This window comes from Lupinus angustifolius, chromosome LG11 (genome assembly GCF_001865875.1).
Source record: "Lupinus angustifolius cultivar Tanjil chromosome LG11, LupAngTanjil_v1.0, whole genome shotgun sequence".
In the NCBI taxonomy this organism is placed as follows: Eukaryota; Viridiplantae; Streptophyta; class Magnoliopsida; order Fabales; family Fabaceae; genus Lupinus; species Lupinus angustifolius.
Window position 1 is genome coordinate 5233959 of NC_032019.1, and position 21981 is coordinate 5255939.

Sequence of the window (21981 nt, forward strand, 5' to 3'; positions counted from 1 at the left end):
TCTTTCAATACATAATTTTTTTCTCTTAATAAATCCAAAGAATCAAATTTACAAAATATACATCCAAACATTTGTGGTATGTGCAAAAAAGAAACATTTTGCTGCTTATTGAATTTCTTTTGTTTATTTTATCCACCAAAATAGTTGATAAATGTTCCTCAAAATCAAATCGATGAACTTCCGTACGACATCGTTTCTGCAAGCCCTTTTTTCCCCTCCCCCAATTACATTTTTCTATTATTATTATTATTCGCCAAGTAATGATTTTAATTTTTCATTTTCCATCATTGAGATATTTTGACCAGCAGACACAAATATATATTATAGAGATAAAATAGAGATTCAGAAAGTTTGGTGTTTTTATTTCTGGGTTTCGAAATTAATAATCGTGAGCCAACCCCATAAGATCCACGATCATCAAAACACGAATTCAGAGTTAAAGTTTGAATCTTTAGCATAAAAAATCAAAAGGGGTGTGATGGCAAATCTATATGTGAAAGCGGTGCCACCACCGGATCTGAATAGGAACACGGAGTGGTTCACATACCCTGGTGTTTGGACCACTTATATTCTTATCCTCTTCTTCTCATGGATCCTTGTTCTCTCCGTCTTTGGTTGTTCCCCTGGGATTGCATGGACCACCGTTAATCTCGCCCATTTCGCTGTATCTTCTATTCCCATTCTATCCCTTTTTTATTTCTATTTGTTTTTTGTTTTTTAAATTATGTAATTTGATTCTGGGTATTTGATTTTGATTTGCCTGATTTCATGTTATTTTCTTACGAATCTGAAATATATTCAATGCTTTTTGGGCGATGTGTTGTTATTTTTAGCTGATATTAGGGTGGGCATGTCTATTTATCATTAGTTTAAGGATTGGGTTATCTTGTTTTTTGGGGATTTTTGTGTGTGTTTTGTTATCTTATTATTATTGTAAGTGCTTAGAATAAGATAACTTTTCATTATGGTTGTGGTTACTTCGTCCATGAATAGGTATCGAATCAGTGTAGACCGGTAGATACCTTTGAGGATTATTGAATATTGATTACTTTCCTAATTCAGAGAATATACGAAAGCTGAGTAAGAGTACTCCGCTGCCCTACACCAGTCTTTAGGTTTACTAGAGGGGTATTGAGTTCCTGAGACGGGGAGATTGATCTGTTAGTTGTAATTATTAGTTGTTTCTTGCCTCATTAGCTTTGTAAGATGAAAGACTTGAATGTAATTGTAACAGGAAGAGAGGTAATTGTGGTGGAGATGCTTGAGATATTAGTTTATTGAGTTATATTGGTTATTTAGCAGGAGATTTGCTAGTTATTTTGGCTATATGGTAAGTAGTTCAGGATTGAAATTTTTTAGTTCCCTTTTTCTATATTCAGAAACAATAAGCATGACAGAGTGGAGTTCTATTATGACCTATGTAAATTAGAAGTATGACTCGCCTTGGCAGTAGTGATTAGCTATGAACTCGCGTATTAGGTCTTTGTCGTCTTGCAAAATAATAATTTTAATTGAAAATGAACAGTGCTCCTGTAATTTGCTTCAGTTTTCGCTTGCCAACAGTGGAGTTTCAGTTCCCATTCCAAGTTTACATTACTGGCAATTTATTATTTCTCCTCTATGATCATTATTTCTCCTGTATCTATGAAGTTATTTCCAGGTATTTGGAGTGAATTTAATATGTTACTCAGGAAAAAATGTGGTTGGCTTAGAGACGTTATATAAGTTTATTAAAAAATTCAAGTTTATGAAAACTTATATAAAAGCCAATATGTAATATAATAAACAGTTAACCGACCCTATTAATCCTTTTGCCACTCTCATGACCTTTTCCGTCTATTACTCGCATTAACTTATTTATTTTTCATTAAAAAAAACAGAGCTCATCAAAGCATATCAATAGACATTGCTGATATTAAAGCTATGGAAAATTAACTAGTTATTAGTGTGTTCACAATTGACACCCACCAAATTTTAAACTTCCTCAAGAATCAATCCAAAAATTAGCTTCTTTATCAAGTATATCATCCAGAGGATAGTTGCAGTTAGAGAATTTGTTTTTTCTTCTAGATTCAATTGATTTGATTTCCAAGATTTTGAGCTACATTTGATTTTTATTCTGTACTTTTCATAGTTTTCCTTTTCCTTGTAACGTTCATCATTTTCTTTCTTGCTTCTCCTCTGTTTAACTTTAGAAGTATGCCAGTTCAAGTTTCACGGTGCCACTTAAGGTGTAGCCAGTCCTTATAAAGTATAATATTAGTTTTTTGACTGTGTTTTGCACAGAATCTCTTATTTTTCAACATTTAATGTGTTTACAATGGTAAGGCAAGGAACATATTGTCTGTTTTCTTAATTTTTCTTCATCTACTTCCGCTTTTGGGGGGTGGTGAGTTGTTATTATGTGTCTTAGTTGAACCCAATGCTGAGGAATAATTAGTATTTTGTTTATCAATTATTGATGAATTAGTAGTTGTTTTCTTGTTTCTTTAGTAGTTTATATTATACAAGCAGTATTCTAGCTCTTATTTTTGCAACATTAGCTGTGGCTTATGTAGGTGAATCCTTGGAAAGCCATCATTGATTATTAAAATAACTCGATCTCTCTATGTGCCTTGATTGATTATGTTGTGTCCATCAGGTTACATATCACTTTTTCCACTGGAAGAAAGGAACTCCATTTGCAGATGACCAGGGGATCTATAATAGATTGACATGGTGGGAGCAGATAGATAATGGAAAGCAACTCACTCGTAATAGGAAGTTTCTAACCGTTGTTCCTTTGGTGCTGTAAGTTCTCTAATTTGCAAGCTAGCATTTTATATTTGGACTTTGAATCAACATTCATCTTAAAAGTGTCTCTTTTCCTCATCACAGTGTCGATCTGTGAATATGTTTCTTTCATGTGCAGACTTGTTATATAAACAATGATAGATGTGCGCCGAGGTTAAAATAATGTCTTTGCTGATGCAGACATACATTGCTATATGTGTGCATTCTTGATAGTGTTATTATAACTTGGCACATAACTTCTCGAGCTGCAAGAATTTGCAAATAAATTTTATACCTATAACCTATGTGAAAATCATGAAATCACGGCATATACAGTTTGATGGTTTTCCCCAAAAATACTGTTTTTGGGCACTGTATTGACTGTTGACACGGTAAGACTGTCGTTAGCTTTGTTATCAATCGCACGCTATAGTCATGTGATAGCAGTGTTGCGGAGGTCGCCGGCCCCTCCCCGTGACAAAACAGTGGATAGCGGTGCGGCTTACCGTCGCGGCTGTTGTGGCTGCCGTCGCACTTTGCAGTACCTCCGTTTCGCAGGCTAGAAGGTGCAAGAGGTTGAAGATGAGTGAAATGCTGAAACCGTCATTTTTACCCTTACTTTTTTTTACTGTTAGACTTTTGGGTTTTCTGATTTAAAAAAAACCCTTCCACTTCTCTCTCATTTAATTTCTTTCTCTTTCTTCTCATTTAATTTAATTTTCATCTATTTTCTCCCCCCTCGTTAAAACTAAAATTCTTCATTTTTTTCTCTCACTTAAATTTGTTTCATCTCTTCCTCTCCTAAGTTGAACACATTCGGGTGCACATCTTCTGTCCCATAGTTAGTATCACTCCATATGTCATGACCTCGTGATTGGTTGAAAAAAATATATTTAAGTTAAAATTTAATTTTTAAGTAATTTTCTGACCAATCATAAGGTCATGGTACATGGAGTGACATTAAGTGTGGGACAGCAGATTGCGCCCAACACATTCTATTCCTATACTTTTGTACTAAAACATAAAACTCTTGGTGATAGTGATGACTATTAAAGAGAGTCTAAATTTATTTTGCTAAAGCCTTAGAGGCTTAATCTTTATGTTTTGAGGCCTTAAAGTTAGAGCTTGAATTGTAATACACTTATATTAAAGCCTTAAAGGCTTAGACTTATTTTGGTTATATGTTATGAATATTTATTTAAGTTATATCTTTAATTTCATGTATGTTAGTATTTTTGTGTATTTATATGTATAGGCTATAAAATAAATACTTTGATATATTTTTTTAGTTGTAGCGGCTATCCCGCTACCACTATCCTGCTATAGTGTTTTTAGGGTCGTCCGCTACGCTCCGCTATCCGCAATTGACTACCTAGGTCGTTAGTTATGAGCATGCATGATCACTCCCTTCTGCCTATAACAAGCATGCCTATTAACTCTAATGTAGTTAATAAGTTGCATGCATTTGGAATTGCTGCTTTGCTCACATTTGCTGGTTATATTTGTATGCCTCATAATGATAATGTTATGGCAATTCACAAGCAAATGCAGAATAAGGAATTTGTTTTCTGGTGCAATGCAAATGTTTTTAGTATCTATTGAAAAAGAATAAAGCTTACCTATGAAAACTTCTATTGAGCTCTACGTCATCCAATCTTGATGTGTATAGAGTCTCCACACAGTTATCTTGATTGTAGTTTAGTTGAATCAGCTTTTGAATCACACTATAATAGATTGACATGGTGGGAGCAGATAGATAATGGAAAGCAACTCACTCGTAATAGGAAGTTTCTAACCGTTGTTCCTTTGGTGCTGTAAGTTCTCTAATTTGCAAGCTAGCATTTTATATTTGGACTTTGAATCAACATTCATCTTAAAAGTGTCTCTTTTCCTCATCACAGTGTCGATCTGTGAATATGTTTCTTTCATGTGCAGACTTGTTATATAAACAATGATAGATGTGCGCCGAGGTTAAAATAATGTCTTTGCTGATGCAGACATACATTGCTATATGTGTGCATTCTTGATAGTGTTATTATAACTTGGCACATAACTTCTCGAGCTGCAAGAATTTGCAAATAAATTTTATACCTATAACCTATGTGAAAATCATGAAATCACGGCATATACAGTTTGATGGTTTTCCCCAAAAATACTGTTTTTGGGCACTGTATTGACTGTTGACACGGTAAGACTGTCGTTAGCTTTGTTATCAATCGCACGCTATAGTCATGTGATAGCAGTGTTGCGGAGGTCGCCGGCCCCTCCCCGTGACAAAACAGTGGATAGCGGTGCGGCTTACCGTCGCGGCTGTTGTGGCTGCCGTCGCACTTTGCAGTACCTCCGTTTCGCAGGCTAGAAGGTGCAAGAGGTTGAAGATGAGTGAAATGCTGAAACCGTCATTTTTACCCTTACTTTTTTTTACTGTTAGACTTTTGGGTTTTCTGATTTAAAAAAAACCCTTCCACTTCTCTCTCATTTAATTTCTTTCTCTTTCTTCTCATTTAATTTAATTTTCATCTATTTTCTCCCCCCTCGTTAAAACTAAAATTCTTCATTTTTTTCTCTCACTTAAATTTGTTTCATCTCTTCCTCTCCTAAGTTGAACACATTCGGGTGCACATCTTCTGTCCCATAGTTAGTATCACTCCATATGTCATGACCTCGTGATTGGTTGAAAAAAATATATTTAAGTTAAAATTTAATTTTTAAGTAATTTTCTGACCAATCATAAGGTCATGGTACATGGAGTGACATTAAGTGTGGGACAGCAGATTGCGCCCAACACATTCTATTCCTATACTTTTGTACTAAAACATAAAACTCTTGGTGATAGTGATGACTATTAAAGAGAGTCTAAATTTATTTTGCTAAAGCCTTAGAGGCTTAATCTTTATGTTTTGAGGCCTTAAAGTTAGAGCTTGAATTGTAATACACTTATATTAAAGCCTTAAAGGCTTAGACTTATTTTGGTTATATGTTATGAATATTTATTTAAGTTATATCTTTAATTTCATGTATGTTAGTATTTTTGTGTATTTATATGTATAGGCTATAAAATAAATACTTTGATATATTTTTTTAGTTGTAGCGGCTATCCCGCTACCACTATCCTGCTATAGTGTTTTTAGGGTCGTCCGCTACGCTCCGCTATCCGCAATTGACTACCTAGGTCGTTAGTTATGAGCATGCATGATCACTCCCTTCTGCCTATAACAAGCATGCCTATTAACTCTAATGTAGTTAATAAGTTGCATGCATTTGGAATTGCTGCTTTGCTCACATTTGCTGGTTATATTTGTATGCCTCATAATGATAATGTTATGGCAATTCACAAGCAAATGCAGAATAAGGAATTTGTTTTCTGGTGCAATGCAAATGTTTTTAGTATCTATTGAAAAAGAATAAAGCTTACCTATGAAAACTTCTATTGAGCTCTACGTCATCCAATCTTGATGTGTATAGAGTCTCCACACAGTTATCTTGATTGTAGTTTAGTTGAATCAGCTTTTGAATCACAGTAGTTTTCAGGAAAGAGTAAGTTTTATTAGCTATTCCCCATGAGTTAAACTGTGAAACATTGCATCTATTAGCAAGGAAGCTGAATCATATAATTCTAATGGATTATTTTGTTTATATCATTAGAAATCATAAAGTGAAGATATAAATCAATTGGGTGGCTTTTACTAAATTTTCCTTTTTAACAGATATGTTGTAAAATGATATAGAAAGCGATAATAAGGTTTTTATTTGGACAATTTCCATGTTATTACAATTTAGACGGATTGCAGGATTGTAGAAATTTGTAAGTGATTTGAAGTTAGTAATAGTATCCTAATGCTACGTGTCTGTGTGTATTAGTACGATGGTGAAATTGGTTATGATGGATGTCTAGGAGCATCTTTGGAAGTCTGACAAAAAAATATCGGTTTGATATGTTTAAATAGTGCATGTGGCTTCCTGACTTTGACTTTGAAGATCAAGGGGTACTTCATTTTTTTTAGAAAAATGTTTTGATAGAAGAAACATCATTAGATATGTGTTGAAAAGAGTACAAATGGGGAGGATAAGATTTTTTCCTTAAGAAAGGCACAGAATAGCAAAGAAACTCTATAGTGAGCACCAACCTATGAGAAGCTAAAAAGATGATCATGTACCATCTCAGATTTGTTGTCTGCTTGATAAAAAGACCAGCATTTTGGATGTCAATGATTAGCATATAAATTAAATCATGTTGTCATAGAGAACCTCCCTCCTTACTGCTACTAAATCCGCGAAGTTGATGGTAGCTGATCTTGATTAAGTGTGTACAATCATCTCGGTTTTAAAGTTAGTAAAAAAGTTCAAATTTTAAAAGTAAAGCAATCACATTTTTATGGAATAATTCAGGCATCGGTGAGAGGGTCGTATCTGCCACTTCTCTATGATTCTAGTTCTTCTGGAGACTTCCAGAATAAGCTTTCTTCAACACTTGGGAGAAATGTGTCTATTTTTATGGCTCTAGAAAAATTGGACCTAGTTAGATTAGAGTGAACTAAGGGGTGGTTCATATTAAAGGTTGTTCATGAAAGAGAGCATTGTTGAAAAGCTTCCCTTAAATTGTTTCAGTATTGCCCATTCCAGTGTAGTCCCAAAATTTGTTCTTATTAATAGCATGTATTCAAAGTTCAACTATTGCATTAGCATGATTTTGGCAATGTGTTTAACTATCTTGAGAATGCATATGGTTTGAAAGTCAATAATTATTCACTGTTTTTGTGTTGTTATTTTGTTCTTGTCAGGTACTTGATAGCTTCTCACACAACTGATTATCAACATCCAATGCTCTTCTACAACACTTTTGCAGTGATTGTGCTTGTTGTTGCAAAGTTCCCCAATATGCACAAGGTTCGGATATTCGGAATCAATGCTGATAAGTGAAATGTTTTTGTATCTGTCAAATTTATTTACCTGCTCAAGAGCCTCTTGTTCTGAGAAAAAATATGCACCTTTGTATAGGAAAGTCAGAACTTTTAAGGATACTGAAGTCATGTTTTGTTGACAACTGTTTTTTATGCTGCTTCTAAGGTATTAAACCAATAAATATGTCGAGTTGTTTCTGTATAGTAGAGAATTTTATGTATCAGATTATAAGGGTGCTTTAAAATGTACCTTCTTTTCCTATCCGGTTTTTATTAATGGTCTAAAATATGTGCCTTAGAACTTATACAAGAATTAATGGTCTACAAGAATTATCCCTATGCTTCAATATGTTTGTGTTAAGTCATTTCCCATTTGTGAGATAGAACACTGCAGATGCTAGATAACATTATTCTTGATTCCAACTTTTCCCAGTTTAGTTTATGGAACAATTCTTCCTAATTTGAGCCCAATATGCAATAAGAGTGGCCCAAGATAAAATATTAAAAACAATAACGAACCAACTGAATTAAGCTTTTTTCAGTCATCACATACTAAACTATTCGAAGTTTCGAACACTTCTTTGTCACTTGTTTCGTTCATAAACATTATCTCACTCAGCTAAGTGTTATTGTAATAGTCTGTTATATACCTTAATGCTCAACCCCAACGTATAAACAAAATAATAGTAGTTGCTATTCTAATGAATATGCAGCTTTTCCATAGTGAGTTTAAAATCTGTGCACTGACAGTGTAAAGTTTTTACACCGTCAGCATATCATCCACTATTGATTTCTATTACTTTTGTTTGAGAGTTAATGGTGGTTAATAAATCAATGGTGGATGATTGACTGACAGTGTAAAAAACATTTACACTGTTAGTGTATACATATTAAATCCTTCCATTATTGTTTAGTAGTGTAATTTAAGATTTGCATGGAAGTTTGTTTTATGACTATGAAGTCTTCTATTTCTCTATAAAACATAATTCACAAATGAACCATAGTGAATTATTTAATTAAATAATTATGTATATTATTATATAAAGGCTAAACTTAAATAAGGAATAATTAGATAATTGATGAATGTAATTTCTATATTTCAATTTTTCTTTTTTCTATATTTAGTTTGAAAGTATTGATGCTTTTAAAATTGTATAGTGATGAATGAAAGTATTAATAGTTTCAAAGTTATTTCAAACGTTATTGAAGAAATATTTATCAATTGTTTCATGTTATTGAAGGGCTTTTTATTTCTTTCAATTTCCACAATACCAAATTTCCACCTTTTACCTTCTCTTTTTCTCTTTTAACCACAATTTCTCCCTCTCTTACATTTCCTTTATCTCTTAATTCCCTACTATGTTGAAATCGTTAAAGTTCTCCTCTCTTTTTTCATTTTAAGATCTTATTCACTTCTCCGACAACTATATAAGGTGACATTTAGTCTTCTTATAGCATGTAAAGACTACAGTACATTGTCTTCCCAATTGATTCTCTATGTCGTTTTCATTCTAAGTTCTAGCTTGAAAGTACGGTATTTTAATTTCAAACAATAATAAGAATAAGAATGTGCACCGGCAATAGTGTCCATCAACTCATTAATGTATATAATAAGTAATGTTATATATTCCTACCTATAAAATAATGACACATATCACTTTTAAATGAATTATTAATAAACTAAGTATCATTTTGTAGCATATGTTATTTTAAGTAGAAGAATTTGTAGAATGATTTAGTAAAAAAAAAATAATTTTCAATATATAATTTTGGAGTTTTCTAACATTAGTAAACCTCTTTTTTCGAGAGAGAGCATGTTAGTATTATTTTTATAAAATTTTGTAAACATGAAATACTCTTATTGTTTAATTAAGACTTTGTTATTAGGGAAATATAATTTTATCTTTAACCAATTAAATTTACATAATTAATATTCTCTTTCCCCACCTTCACCCCACACCCTCATTCCTACATTGTCGTGATCTAAAACTTGGGAGTGCTCCATTTGTCATTCCTATATTGTCGTGATCTAAAACTTGGGAGTGCTCCATTTGTGACGTTTTCCTTTTGTTTCTCGAATATCCCGAACAAGTTTAACACACTTGGATAGGTTACTTCATATAATATTCCAGAAATAATATTTAAGTTAAAAATTTATTAAATCAATCAGATACATAGAGTAAAACACTTTGTATGATAAAAGATGTGCTCCTATATATATGTATGTCAATATTTATAATAATAAATACTTATTTCAGTTTATTTTTTCACTCACTAAATGGTCTTAAAAAATTTCAACCGTGAGTCAAATTAGTTTTCTATATCACTAAATTAGCCTCTATCAGTTATGGTAAAATATAATAAAAGAGAATTAATTTGACACATATTTAAAAAAGATTGAGACTATTTCAGTTTTTTCAATTTTTGAAGAAACAGTAAGGTCAAGAAACAGAAGGAGTAAAATGAATATTTAACTATATATATATATAATTATAATTCTTCTCTTGTTGATATGAATTAAAATGTATTTATAAAGAGTATAATGTAAATTTATACAGAATTAATATGTTAACTCTTTTACTATTAATACCTTTGCTCATTTAAAACATGGGCACATCAGTCTGTTCATGCCAGGGATAAAAAAAATGGCAGAGATCCCAATGAGTTTCTCTTAAAATATCATTGATATTTCTATAAATGTTATGATGCACATTCAAACTATTCAATGTCCAAAAATAGAGCAGAGAGCACTTAAAACGTGGGAGAAAATTGTGGTGAGGAGAGAAGACAGGACAATGTAGTTTTTGTCATTCTTTGAAGAAGCAATTTGCGAAAATATCCCTTGGAACAAAGTCGTATTAATTAAATGAAAAGGGTATTATTTGTTCAAAAAATATTGGAACACAGTGCTAATATGAGTTTTCTATATAAGAGAGGTTTACTCATGTTAAGAAACATCTATTGCCACGTTATTTAATGAATTAAAAGTTACTATATCAGATTTCAAACTCATTCACATTATTTTGTGGTAGTGACGTAGTGTAAAATAATTTTGATATACAGTAAAAGACAAGTAATTAAATGAAACTAGATATTTACAAAGATAACGTTTACGACTTGGGACATTAAATAATTGATGTAGCTATAATATAAACCAATAACCATATGTCCTATAGGTGAATATTGAATTTAGTTAATGGACAATTAATTTATAATTGTTTCTGGCATGAATATTGAATTCATATAGTAGCACCCCAATCTATCAATACTATATCATTGCTTATAACTAATAAGTAATAAATGAAGATAAAATGATGTATACTCTGATAGTATATGAATTTTATAAACTATTATTGTATCATTCACCCTTTATATTTATTTATCATTAATTTTTTTTAAAAAAATTCAAATGGATGGACGATAATGTATTAATTGTTAATAAATATTAATAGTATATAGGTATTATACGTAAGTAGTACTTGAAGGATATGCTTCCACAACTACCTAAAACACTTATTGTTTTTTTATAAGTTCAAGCAAAAAAGAAACTAAACGAGTTCAGAAAAGCTTATGTAGACATGTGAATACAAGAGGACAAGATCCATAAAAACTTATACTCACTGCAGTCAATGATCTTACAGTTTTTTATGTATTCTTAAAACTTACAGTAATATTCTATTATAAAGTAAAATATTTTGTATGATTGAATTTTGTGCAGTTGTAGCACCCAAATAGGAGAGCTATTTTGACATGTAGCATACAATTACTCAATGATAAAATGCAATCACGTTCAATAATAATACAAAGGTCAACAAATCCCTTTTAAAAAAATCAATGAATGGTGTATATGATAATATAATATGCTATGGTGGATCTATAAATCTAGACCCAATACAGAAGGTAAAGATGTGATGACATCTCTTAGTCTTATATTTTATTGTGAGAAATCATTAACAATGGTTCATTCCAAGGTCCTTCATATCATGCTATATCAACCCACTAGCCATTTCTCTAATTTAAGAATTGTACAATTTACATGATAGTGTTAATATAGCAGACAGATTAAGACAATTTCATATGATGAGAGCAGCCCTTATTCTTGGATTCTTAATGAGCGGCTAAACGTAGATACCAAAGATGCCATTGATTGAAGAAGATTCAATTTCTCATATTGATCAAGGGAGGGAAAATTAAATTAAAAGCAGCTCATGGGCTGCCATAAGAACTATATACAAGGGAAATATAGAAATCAAAATAATTTCTATTAATATCTCTTAATATCCGATTTAATTAATTTGATGTCACCTTTTAAAGATTACACAACTTTTGTTGAGGTTTTTTTATTATTGTGTTTAGTTGTTTACATTGCTTAAATTAATCAAAATAATTTTTATTGAGTGTGACACCCATAAACTTAAATAATTGATGCAATATTTTACTTCCCATAAAGGGGAGCTTCATGCGACTCGAACTCATAGCTTCACAGACAAATAATTATTATTCTCATGAGTGAGTCGCATGTCAAAATCGGAATGTTACACGTGAAGATCATTGATTATACCAAAAAAGTTGTCATTATATTCCCATCTCTATAAACTTAAAAATGGAATGTTTCAAAAATAATAATTAGTATAATAAAAATAAATGATTTGCATACTGCTAATTGGAAATAAAGTGAAAGATAATTATAGTTTTAATAAATAAAATGGACTTTAGGTTCTTATATAGAGAAATTTACAATTTAAACCATTATAGTAGTATATATTTTCTTATATATCATCAAGTTAATACAAAATGTGCAATATCTATAAATTGATAGTGTAAAAAATTATTTAATATCAATACATTATATATCATTCATTTATATTACTTACTTTTATTTAGGAGTAGTCGATGATGATTGTGTGCCTTCAAAAATTTCTTGCTTTGTCTAGAAATTACTTAGACTTCGGCTTCCCACTAAGTTGAAACTTTTCAAGAGACAAGTTCTTCTTTGTTAATGTTGATAAAGTAAAGTGTGCAATTTGCTTGAACCATGAATAGTCTCTTGAGCATTTATTCCTATCTTGTGCTTCTGCTTCTTATGTCTGGAAAAGAGTTTACTTTTAGCTTCAAGTTCCACATCTGAGTCCAACATCATTATTAGATTGTTTTATTATGCATGATGTTGTTATGTCCGATGCCAAAGGTTCAAAATTTTGGAGGACGATTTGGTTTGTTGTTGTGTGATCCATTTGGATTATACGGAATAGCCTTATTTTTTTGATAAACTTGTAAGTTATATGCATATTATCAATTTGATCGAAGCTAAATCTTGGACTTAGTTTTATAGAAATAACTCATACTTCTTTAGTTTTTGCTAATTGGTGTAATGATCCAAATTTTTGTATTATGTTTTCTTCTTAAAAGATCAAGTTATGATTTTTCTCTTGTATTGGGTTAGCACACCTTGTGATAATTTTAATGCTAGCAAAAAAATGATAATTGAAAATAAGTGAGCGATGATGTAGTGACATTGTAAATTTTTTTATATATATCATTTTCCCTCATACAAACATGTTTTTACAGATAATATGAGCAGAATAATCTATAAAGTTTGTGATTCGTATATGATTAATTTTTTATACAAAGATAATTAATTAAAATACAGCATTAAAAAATACAGAAAATTATTTAAACAATAAAAATGAACCTAACCTTTTAATTAAAAAACCCTTGATTTGGCACCTTTCCTACTAGTATAATTCTCAAATAAGAAAGATGCCAGATATACTTAATCAATTTTTTAAAAGTAAATCCTTGTGATTTTTTTCCTATAAATTAAAAGAACACGTGGGATAATAATTATGCTTTCTACATTAAATGCAGGGTAATCGAAAAGTGAAAACTATGGTTCATTAATGCTTCATGTGCTTGTAAATGACCATGGACACAACAAATCTTACAGTCTCAAACTTATTTTATTTCAAATATTATGTTAGCCATTTGTACATTTCTGTTTTCATTGGAATATTTTTTGCCAATTCTATATGTAGTTTTATTTTTTGTTTTTTTGCCAATTTTATTTGTAGTTTTGTTTTGTTTTTTGCTATGACTTCTATATCGTAGGTTGTGACCACAGGTTTTGTTCAGACACTAATAATATCATATGGTGAGTTTATATGCCGATGCCTCAATCATCCATGTTAAAAATTACATAATAAGAACATAGCTTTTTTATCCTGATAAATTAAAATAAAATTTCCAACTTTTAATATACTATATAGTTTAGGGTCTCATTTTCACCTTAAGGTTATTTTTTCAATTTTCAATTTCTCAAAGTGTGAACAAGCCAGAGCCATTATCAATTGATTCACTTCAGTTGCATTGCCGGTCAATATTGTTTACACAAAGCAATTAATAGATGTTAGTAGCAAGGTTCATGAAGCAATGTGTCAAAGCCATATTTGGTGAAATTCAAAGTCAAAATATCAAACTCATACTTTTTGAGTAACAAAGGTGATTTGAACTACCAGCAATATATGTTCAACCCAGATTGGTAGCCACATATAACTCAAAAGAAGAAGCAAACTTTATGAAATTCACTTCAATCCAACACAATTGTTCTTTGTCAAGGGGGTATCCATGGATTCACCAACTAAATTTTGAAATGAAAAGGTGGAAGGGTCCAAACAAGCCATGTGGAAAGGATATGAATTGCATTAGAAGCTAAAAGTTAAAATTTCTTGGTCGGTATGCTCAAAACAATACGAAGCTTACATGCTTAATTATCCTTGATAGAATTTGTGGTCGTCATTAAAAACTACAAGTGGAGTTCTAAAATATCTTAATAAGCTTTGTCAACTATATGAGATTGGCAAAATTTAAAAAAAGTGATTTATCAAATTGGATGTGTGAATATATTGAATATATTCAGAGATAGATTTTAGTCTTAACCATGTTAAGAGTATATTCTCATAAAATGTCTAATCTTTGTTTTGCTGAATATAAATGTAGGTGTGGGTGTCTAGATCCATCATAGTCATGACGGAACTTATAGTTTAAACTTTAAAGTCTTACAATTTGAAAAATGCTTAATTAATTGCAGAAGTAATTATAAATTATCTACCATTAAACCTTGATATCAATATTTGGATTCAAACTCATATTGCTATGAAATATGCATGAGTCTGATTTGGTACTACCGCGTTAGCCAAATCCTAACATTAATGATCTTCATTTGATCAAAGATAATATATTAATCAAGATATGTACAAAGTCGTTGGACACTGTTATAAAAGTTCCCTTTTAGCAAAAAGAGCTAGGTCATATCAACTAGGCTATAATGGCTAGAAATTAAATAACTTGTGCTACTAACCCAAGTTGGGGTGCTTAAGTTACACTCCTGTCCAGTAACAACTTGACTTGGTGTTGCATAATATTTTAATCATATATACTTAAAAAAAATATTATTGATAAATCAAGATCTATTAACTTTTTTTAGTATAATATAAGATATCTTCGCTCTATGGGTAATGAATTAATTCCTTATGAATTATGTGATTCGGTCTCTCAATAAGTGACACTTATATGAATCAATTTTTTTATTTTTGACCTAGTACGATACTCACATATTTAGTGAGACTTTATATCATTAGAACAATGTCTTGATGGTCAATTATTAATTATATATGTATACGGGCCATATGTATATTAATATATTTTTGTTTTAAAACACATGTTTTAGTTTTAATTTTCCTTTTACAGTTTATAATAATTTAATTAAGCATGGTTTATTATACCATAACAATTTTCGATCTCATATTGTATATACATACTTGACAATATTTGTCGGAATATACATACAATAAGGAAATATATTTTAATGCATTACGCCACAATAGCAAAATATTGACGCTTAAAATTATCATTTAACAATATTTTGAGGGTGTTTTTCATGTGAGTGGAGTAGTACATAAAATTATATTCAACGTCGTTTTACGAAGCGTTGTAAGAAGTAGACATTTAACAGAGTGTTTTTGTGTTCCTCAATATCAATTAATAGATTCAACCTTAATAGATTCCAATTTTATAAAATAACATGAGTAATGAGATCATACGCAAATTGTTTATTCTTTCTCATCAAATATGCAAGCCCTTATAGAGTGTTTTTATGTTCCTCAATGATCAATGCAAGCTGCAAATACAAATAAAAAATGACATCTCTAAACAAATTGCAAAAATTATGAAAAAATAAAAAATTAACAGCAATTGAGAAAGAAAATTTACCACTGTACTCAAAACTATGTGTTCTAAACCAGTAAACCATAGTAAAAAACCTAGAACATCATAGTTGCATAACTTCACAACAAATAAAGATCACATTATTAGTGAAGAGTGAAATAAATGAGCTAAAATAAGATAACGATTTACCTTATGCTTGAAGAGAAAAACAAAAAATTGATAACTTGATTGAAGAGAGAAACTAAAAACAAAAGAGAAAAAATGTAACTTATGGAGAAGAAGAAAAGTAAGAGAAATAATAAACTGAGTGATATGTTTATTATTGTGTGAGGTTTTGTTTTTGAATTTGAAAAAATTTATGCTCACTAAAACAAGCGCTTAACAATGCTTATTGAAGAATTGTTGTTAAATATATGAAGTATGACATTTAACATCGTTTTCTTCAATCTATTGAAGAGTGCCGTTGAATATATGAAGTATGACATTTAACAGTGTTTGCTCCAATAAGCGTTGTTAAAGATAACACATTTAATAGTCTTTGCTTCAATACACGCTGTTAATTCTCTTTCGCCTTACATTTAATAACATCATCATATAAGCGTTGTTGAATTAGCGTTGTTAAATATCAATTATGGCGTATTGATGAAAAACATAATATTTATATTTTATTTGTATGTAAATCGAGCTTTAATTTTACACATACAATAATGAAGATATTAAACCTAATAAATTAATATAGAAATATGGATAATAATGTAAACGTTTTTTATATTATTATTGTATCAAATATCATTTATATTTAATTATTATTAACTTTTAAAATATAAGTAATATAAATAAATGATAGATAATATATGCATAAATCTTTATAGGACCGTACTAATATATTATGCAGAAAAAATATATGTATTGATAGTGTATAAATTTATATTATTAATATGTTTATTAAACGTGACGCAAGGAACATGGATACATTTTTTTACGTGGCACGACTTAAAAAAATGCGGCTTCACTCTTAACTTATCAATATGCAGAACTCACAAGTGGATCTGTGTGAATGTGATGCAAATATGAAATACATAAGTCAGAGTATCGACTATGACTGGCCAATGCTTACTTAGTCAGTGCTATAATCAGTTTAATAATGGTGTTGTATGTTGCATGACACTTTTTATTCTATCAATTGGAAATTAAATATAGCATGCCTTCAACGGTTGGACTACAACTAAAGTGTTTGACTTCATCATGTGCACTTAGAAATAATACAATTATACAATGACCAAACCTTAATTAGTTTTATTATATAATATCGACTATATAATTGAAAAATATGTTATTGTTTTATTACATATCTAAAACAATTTGTTTAAATCAGCCTAAGTGTATTGGATACTATATATAATCCATCTTACTATGACGGGAGATTCGGGTGATTATCTCATACAATTTTAAAATTTCTAACTTTTCAGAACTCCTATTGGCATCAAGCAAAAGAGAAGAAAATGTGAAGAATGTTATAGTTTTGTATGGTTTGATCTTTGTGAGTTTTAAGAAATGATGTTGCTTTCAATGATAAGAAAGTTTATTATTTACAATTGTTAGACTTAATTCAAATTAGATATTGATATTATATTCTTCAGTTATGGGTAAAAAGGTTTTGCCATTTAATCAATAGTGTTTAAATCCAACATTTTGTATTCTGAACTTCTATGATTCTCAAAATACTTAGATTTTGTTTGTATTAAGTTAACACTATCGTGCTTATTTAATACAATTTGTTTGCTGTTTCAAAATAAATCTGAATAAAAGTGGATGTTGTACTAGGAATTCAATAGTCAGATTATTTTGTTTTCCAATTATATAATGTTGATTAATAATGTATACTGTCACGTAAATGACACTTATTCAATCTATGAGGATATCACATGCTCATATTGTTTCGTCTAACAATGCTATTTTATCATAAGTTGAAACATGTGGTCACATTTTTAAATTACAGTAAATTACAACTTGCATGTAATCAGATCGTAAAACATTGAATAGTACTCTCAAACGTCCTAATCACGATGTGTGCATTTTTTGTGCTTCACAATTTATGCATTATATATCCTAAGTTTTGTTAATTGAATTCATTGTGTATGCCATTGTTTTTCATTTTTTATTAATATCTATGGTATTTTCCGAAAGTTAATTTCTTTCAAAAGATAAAGAGAGTCGAAATGAGTTTTAAAGTGAATAAAAAATATACAGCATTAATTATAATGTTGAAAATTGATCATCAAACAATTAAAACTATGATTCATTATAAAATTTGAGAAAAAAAATGATACACTCTGAGCGTAGAAGTTTTCTACACATTCAATCTACTATTCATTGTTCATTTATTATTATTGTTGACTATTAAAAAAATATAAATAAACAATAAATGATTTATTAACTGTGTATAAATCTTTACACTGAGAATATATATATATATTACATACAAAAAAATTATGTGAGGCTGGTACCACTTCAGCACTTTAAAAAAAGTACCACTAAACAAAGAGGTGAGGCGAGAGATGATACAATCAAGTCTCTAAGTCAACATAGAGTACACAAAATATATCAAAGTCAATAAAATTTTTTGGTACACTATGGAGTAGTCAATATTAATAATCCTATAATAATTGAATAATCTCAAAAGCGCCACCTATTTTGATTTTCAAAGAACGGATCTCAGAATTAATGATAAATATCTGGCTAGTATCGAACGATGTGGTCACTCCCACTATTTTATTACAAATTATTACAGAGTCTAAATATATACGTTAATGTAAAAAATTTAAATCATTAATATATTATTCAACATTTTATATGTTTTGTTTATTATTTTATTGAAGAATTACTTATTACTAATATATAAATGATGTTTTAATAATGTAAAAAATTACATTGTTAATGTATACACAAGTTTATCAATTATTTGTTTTTTTTTTCGAACATGAGAAAGGTAGTTTAACTAAATGAATATATATAGCCTTTTATAAATATTAAGCTTTTAAAAATCTTGATTTGATGTGATATTTTTAAAAATAATTGTTAGCCCATCTGTTAATGGACCGATTAAAATAATTTATCATTATTTTTTATTTTAATTCATATAGAAATAATTTTAGAACTAACATAGAATATATTTACAAAATTTTCCTTCTCCAACAAATTTTTTTGCTGGGTAAAATCTTTTGCTTGATACATTAAGTTGACGAACACGTTAATCCGGTTTAGCCGGTCTCTCTTAGGAGAACGTGTTTGATTGTTAATGCTACATATAAGTTTATAACTTGGAATTGAGTTGTCTGACTTTGTCAAAATAAAGTGAGAGAAACGTGTATTCTTACACTAAAATCTAAAGAAAATGATAAACTACTTTATTCTATTAGTTTTTTGTGTTGGATATTAGTATAGAAATACAATAATTATTTTTCTTTTTTTCCATCTATTTTCTTTTTCTGTAGACAAGACTAAACAACTCATATTCATAAGGATAATGATATTTGTCTCAAACCATGCATGGGACGTATAGAAATATGTTAAGTCCAATAAAAAATTAAATATTTTTTATATTTTATATTGATTCAATATATAATTTGTGATAGCCTAGACAACATATATTTCTCCACCTATAATGTACGTTTCATATTCACTCACCTGTAATTGTTACCAACAAAGTCTACATACTTTTAGCGGCAGAGCTTGAACCAAAACTGAGGAGTTGGAAAGGGATTTGAACTTTGAATTTGAACCGTTTGTAATCTTGAAGTTCTATATGAAGATAGGATTTGGTGCAAAAATATAATATCGATATGAGATAATTTTGACTCTTTGGTGTTAAATGTTAAAATTCCAAATTTATTTATTTTGTAGAGTGAGTTATGAACTTATGTCATTTATTTATATTTTGTGGTTGTTAAGTGATACTTTTGGATTATATATATTTTGTAATTTAGACTTTGAATTTGTTAAAGACTTAAAGTTGTTTGTTTATGTGAATTTTGAGTAGATTATAAATATGAATTATAAATTTGAATATCTACCTATTTGTAATTTTTTTGTTATATGTTTATATATATAAATATAGGTAGGTATGTCCGGTTTAACCGGCATGCAATTTAATTACTGAATTACCGGTTGAATCACTGTACCATTATACCAGTATCCTGATTGGTTTGATAACTGGAACGGTTTTAATAACTGGAACGGTTTTAATAACACTGATAGCTGCCAATGAATCCAAGGACATAAGATATTTTTCTTCTAAAATTAATATTATTCTATGACTTTGTCAATTCTTATGCGATAACATTTTTTTGACAATGTATTACAATCTTTTTATAAGCTGATAAAATAGTACATATGCCGTAGCACTATAATTTGGAAAGGACGGAGTAATGTCCTCCTTCCTATTCCTATAAAATATATAACTAGTGTGTATAGTGATTAGATAGTTATTTAATTATTGGAAAACTATTGTGATATTTATACATTGTATTAAATAGGCCACGTTTGGTAAATAATAGCATAAACCATAAAAAAATATTGTATAAGTTTTTGTACTATCTAAGTCACTTATAGTTATATTATATAATGTTAAATTTTTATTTATTCAACCAAGCCATGTTCAATATCTTTGATTGATTTTATATGAGAAATAGAATATCCTAATGACATATTTACAACGTTATTGTGAATGATAATAATTTATAAAAGATTCACAAAAGTACATGGATGTTGACTGACTTTAATGTAAGGTGTAACATAAGCATGCAAAGTGTAACATACACTTTTATAGAGATGCAAAGTATGATAATTGCATTGGCTTGGATGCAAGGGTGTTCCACGAGCATTGGTTGACATTGATGCAATGAATATGATGTGAGTATACTTTTTATGGTGAAGTATGATAGTCTTTTGAACTATGATTATCGGAATAGACAACAATGATAATGGTTGAGGTATTGCAAGGAAGTTCTAAGGTTAAGTTTGACTGAGTATTGATGAAGAGGGTGATTGTTGGTAAACTTTAATGTAGAAGTTCCGTAATATTGAAAGGCTTCCTAGCAATGGAGAGCTATGCGATATGTTTCATTGCACAACGATATAAGAAGTTGCACTATAAGTTTGGAGAGTTAGACTCTTTATAGCATCATCAAATATACTCAGAAAGGCTTATGCTAAAGAGGGTCAGACTCTTATGTGGATGAGTTGTTAAAGAACATTAGACATTTAACAAGGTGGAGTGAGATATTCGCTAACCTTGAGATTCTTGTATAGATTTTCTAAAGAGCGAGATATTCGTCTATTTGAATCAACATGGAGATTGTTGGAGATGCTCGAAATATGTTATTTTATAAAGTCTTACTTTGCCTAATATTGGAATAGAGGAAAATATCAATGTTATATATTGGAATAGAAACACTCAATGAACATTTAGTGCATGAATGTGTTAGAGCTTGTAATCATTATTCTCTAATAATATCTTGGTAGTCGTTCCGCGCTTCCAGAGGCGTAGGTACAATTAGTTGAATCACGCTATCAAATTCTCTTGTCTTATTCTCTTCAATTTATTTTATGCTCTTTGTTTGATTGGTTGTGGCCAATGATACACAACAATCGCTTCCGTTATACCAACAACTAGGTCCGGAAATGAGGCAAATTGAGTCGAATCAAGTTCAGCTCGATAAGGATTTGTTCAGCTCGAATTTGGAGGAGGAGCTCATGAAGATCCAAATGCTCATATTGATCATTTATTGGAATTCAATGAGATTGTAAGGATCCATGGGGCTTCTGAGGATGTCATTCGTCTTCGCATGTTTCCATATTCTCTTAGAGATAAAGCTAAGACGTGGCAAAGAAATCAAATGCTGAAATTCAAGCAGCATGACGAACATTGGAGGAAACTTTTCTAAACAAATACTTTCCTCATTCCCAAATTGTTAGGCACCTCATCCAAATCTTCAATCAAAAGGATGGGGAGTCAATTGCTGAATCATGAGAAAGATTAAATGAGCTAACTGAAGTTTGCCCTCATCATGGCATTCCACCTTGG

The 21981-nt window shown here is 30.1% G+C and overlaps 1 protein-coding gene across 2 annotated transcripts; it reads left to right on the forward strand.

The window, feature by feature from the left end:
* On the forward strand, nucleotides 249-7875 carry LOC109361058 (ORM1-like protein 3). 2 transcript variants are annotated; one of them, XM_019606359.1, is made up of 4 exons: nucleotides 250-664; nucleotides 2642-2715; nucleotides 4512-4586; nucleotides 7554-7875. In XM_019606359.1, the coding sequence occupies exons 1-4, from the start codon at nucleotides 479-481 to the stop codon at nucleotides 7690-7692; spliced, it is 474 nt and encodes a 157-aa protein (XP_019461904.1). In that variant the 5' UTR covers nucleotides 250-478; the 3' UTR covers nucleotides 7693-7875. The 2 variants fall into 2 exon arrangements, with proteins under 2 accessions (XP_019461905.1, XP_019461904.1); XM_019606360.1 differs by lacking the exon at nucleotides 4512-4586 and having other exon boundaries at nucleotides 249-664; nucleotides 2642-2790.

Bases quoted from the DNA above. Each gene is read 5' to 3' on its own strand.
- LOC109361058 (XM_019606360.1), top strand. From the start codon at position 479: ATGGCAAATCTATATGTGAAAGCGGTGCCACCACCGGATCTGAATAGG. The intron at 665-2,641 runs GTATCTTCTATT...TGTGTCCATCAG, and splicing joins TTAATCTCGCCCATTTCGCT to GTTACATATCACTTTTTCCA. The intron at 2,791-7,553 runs GTAAGTTCTCTA...TGTTCTTGTCAG, and splicing joins ACCGTTGTTCCTTTGGTGCT to GTACTTGATAGCTTCTCACA.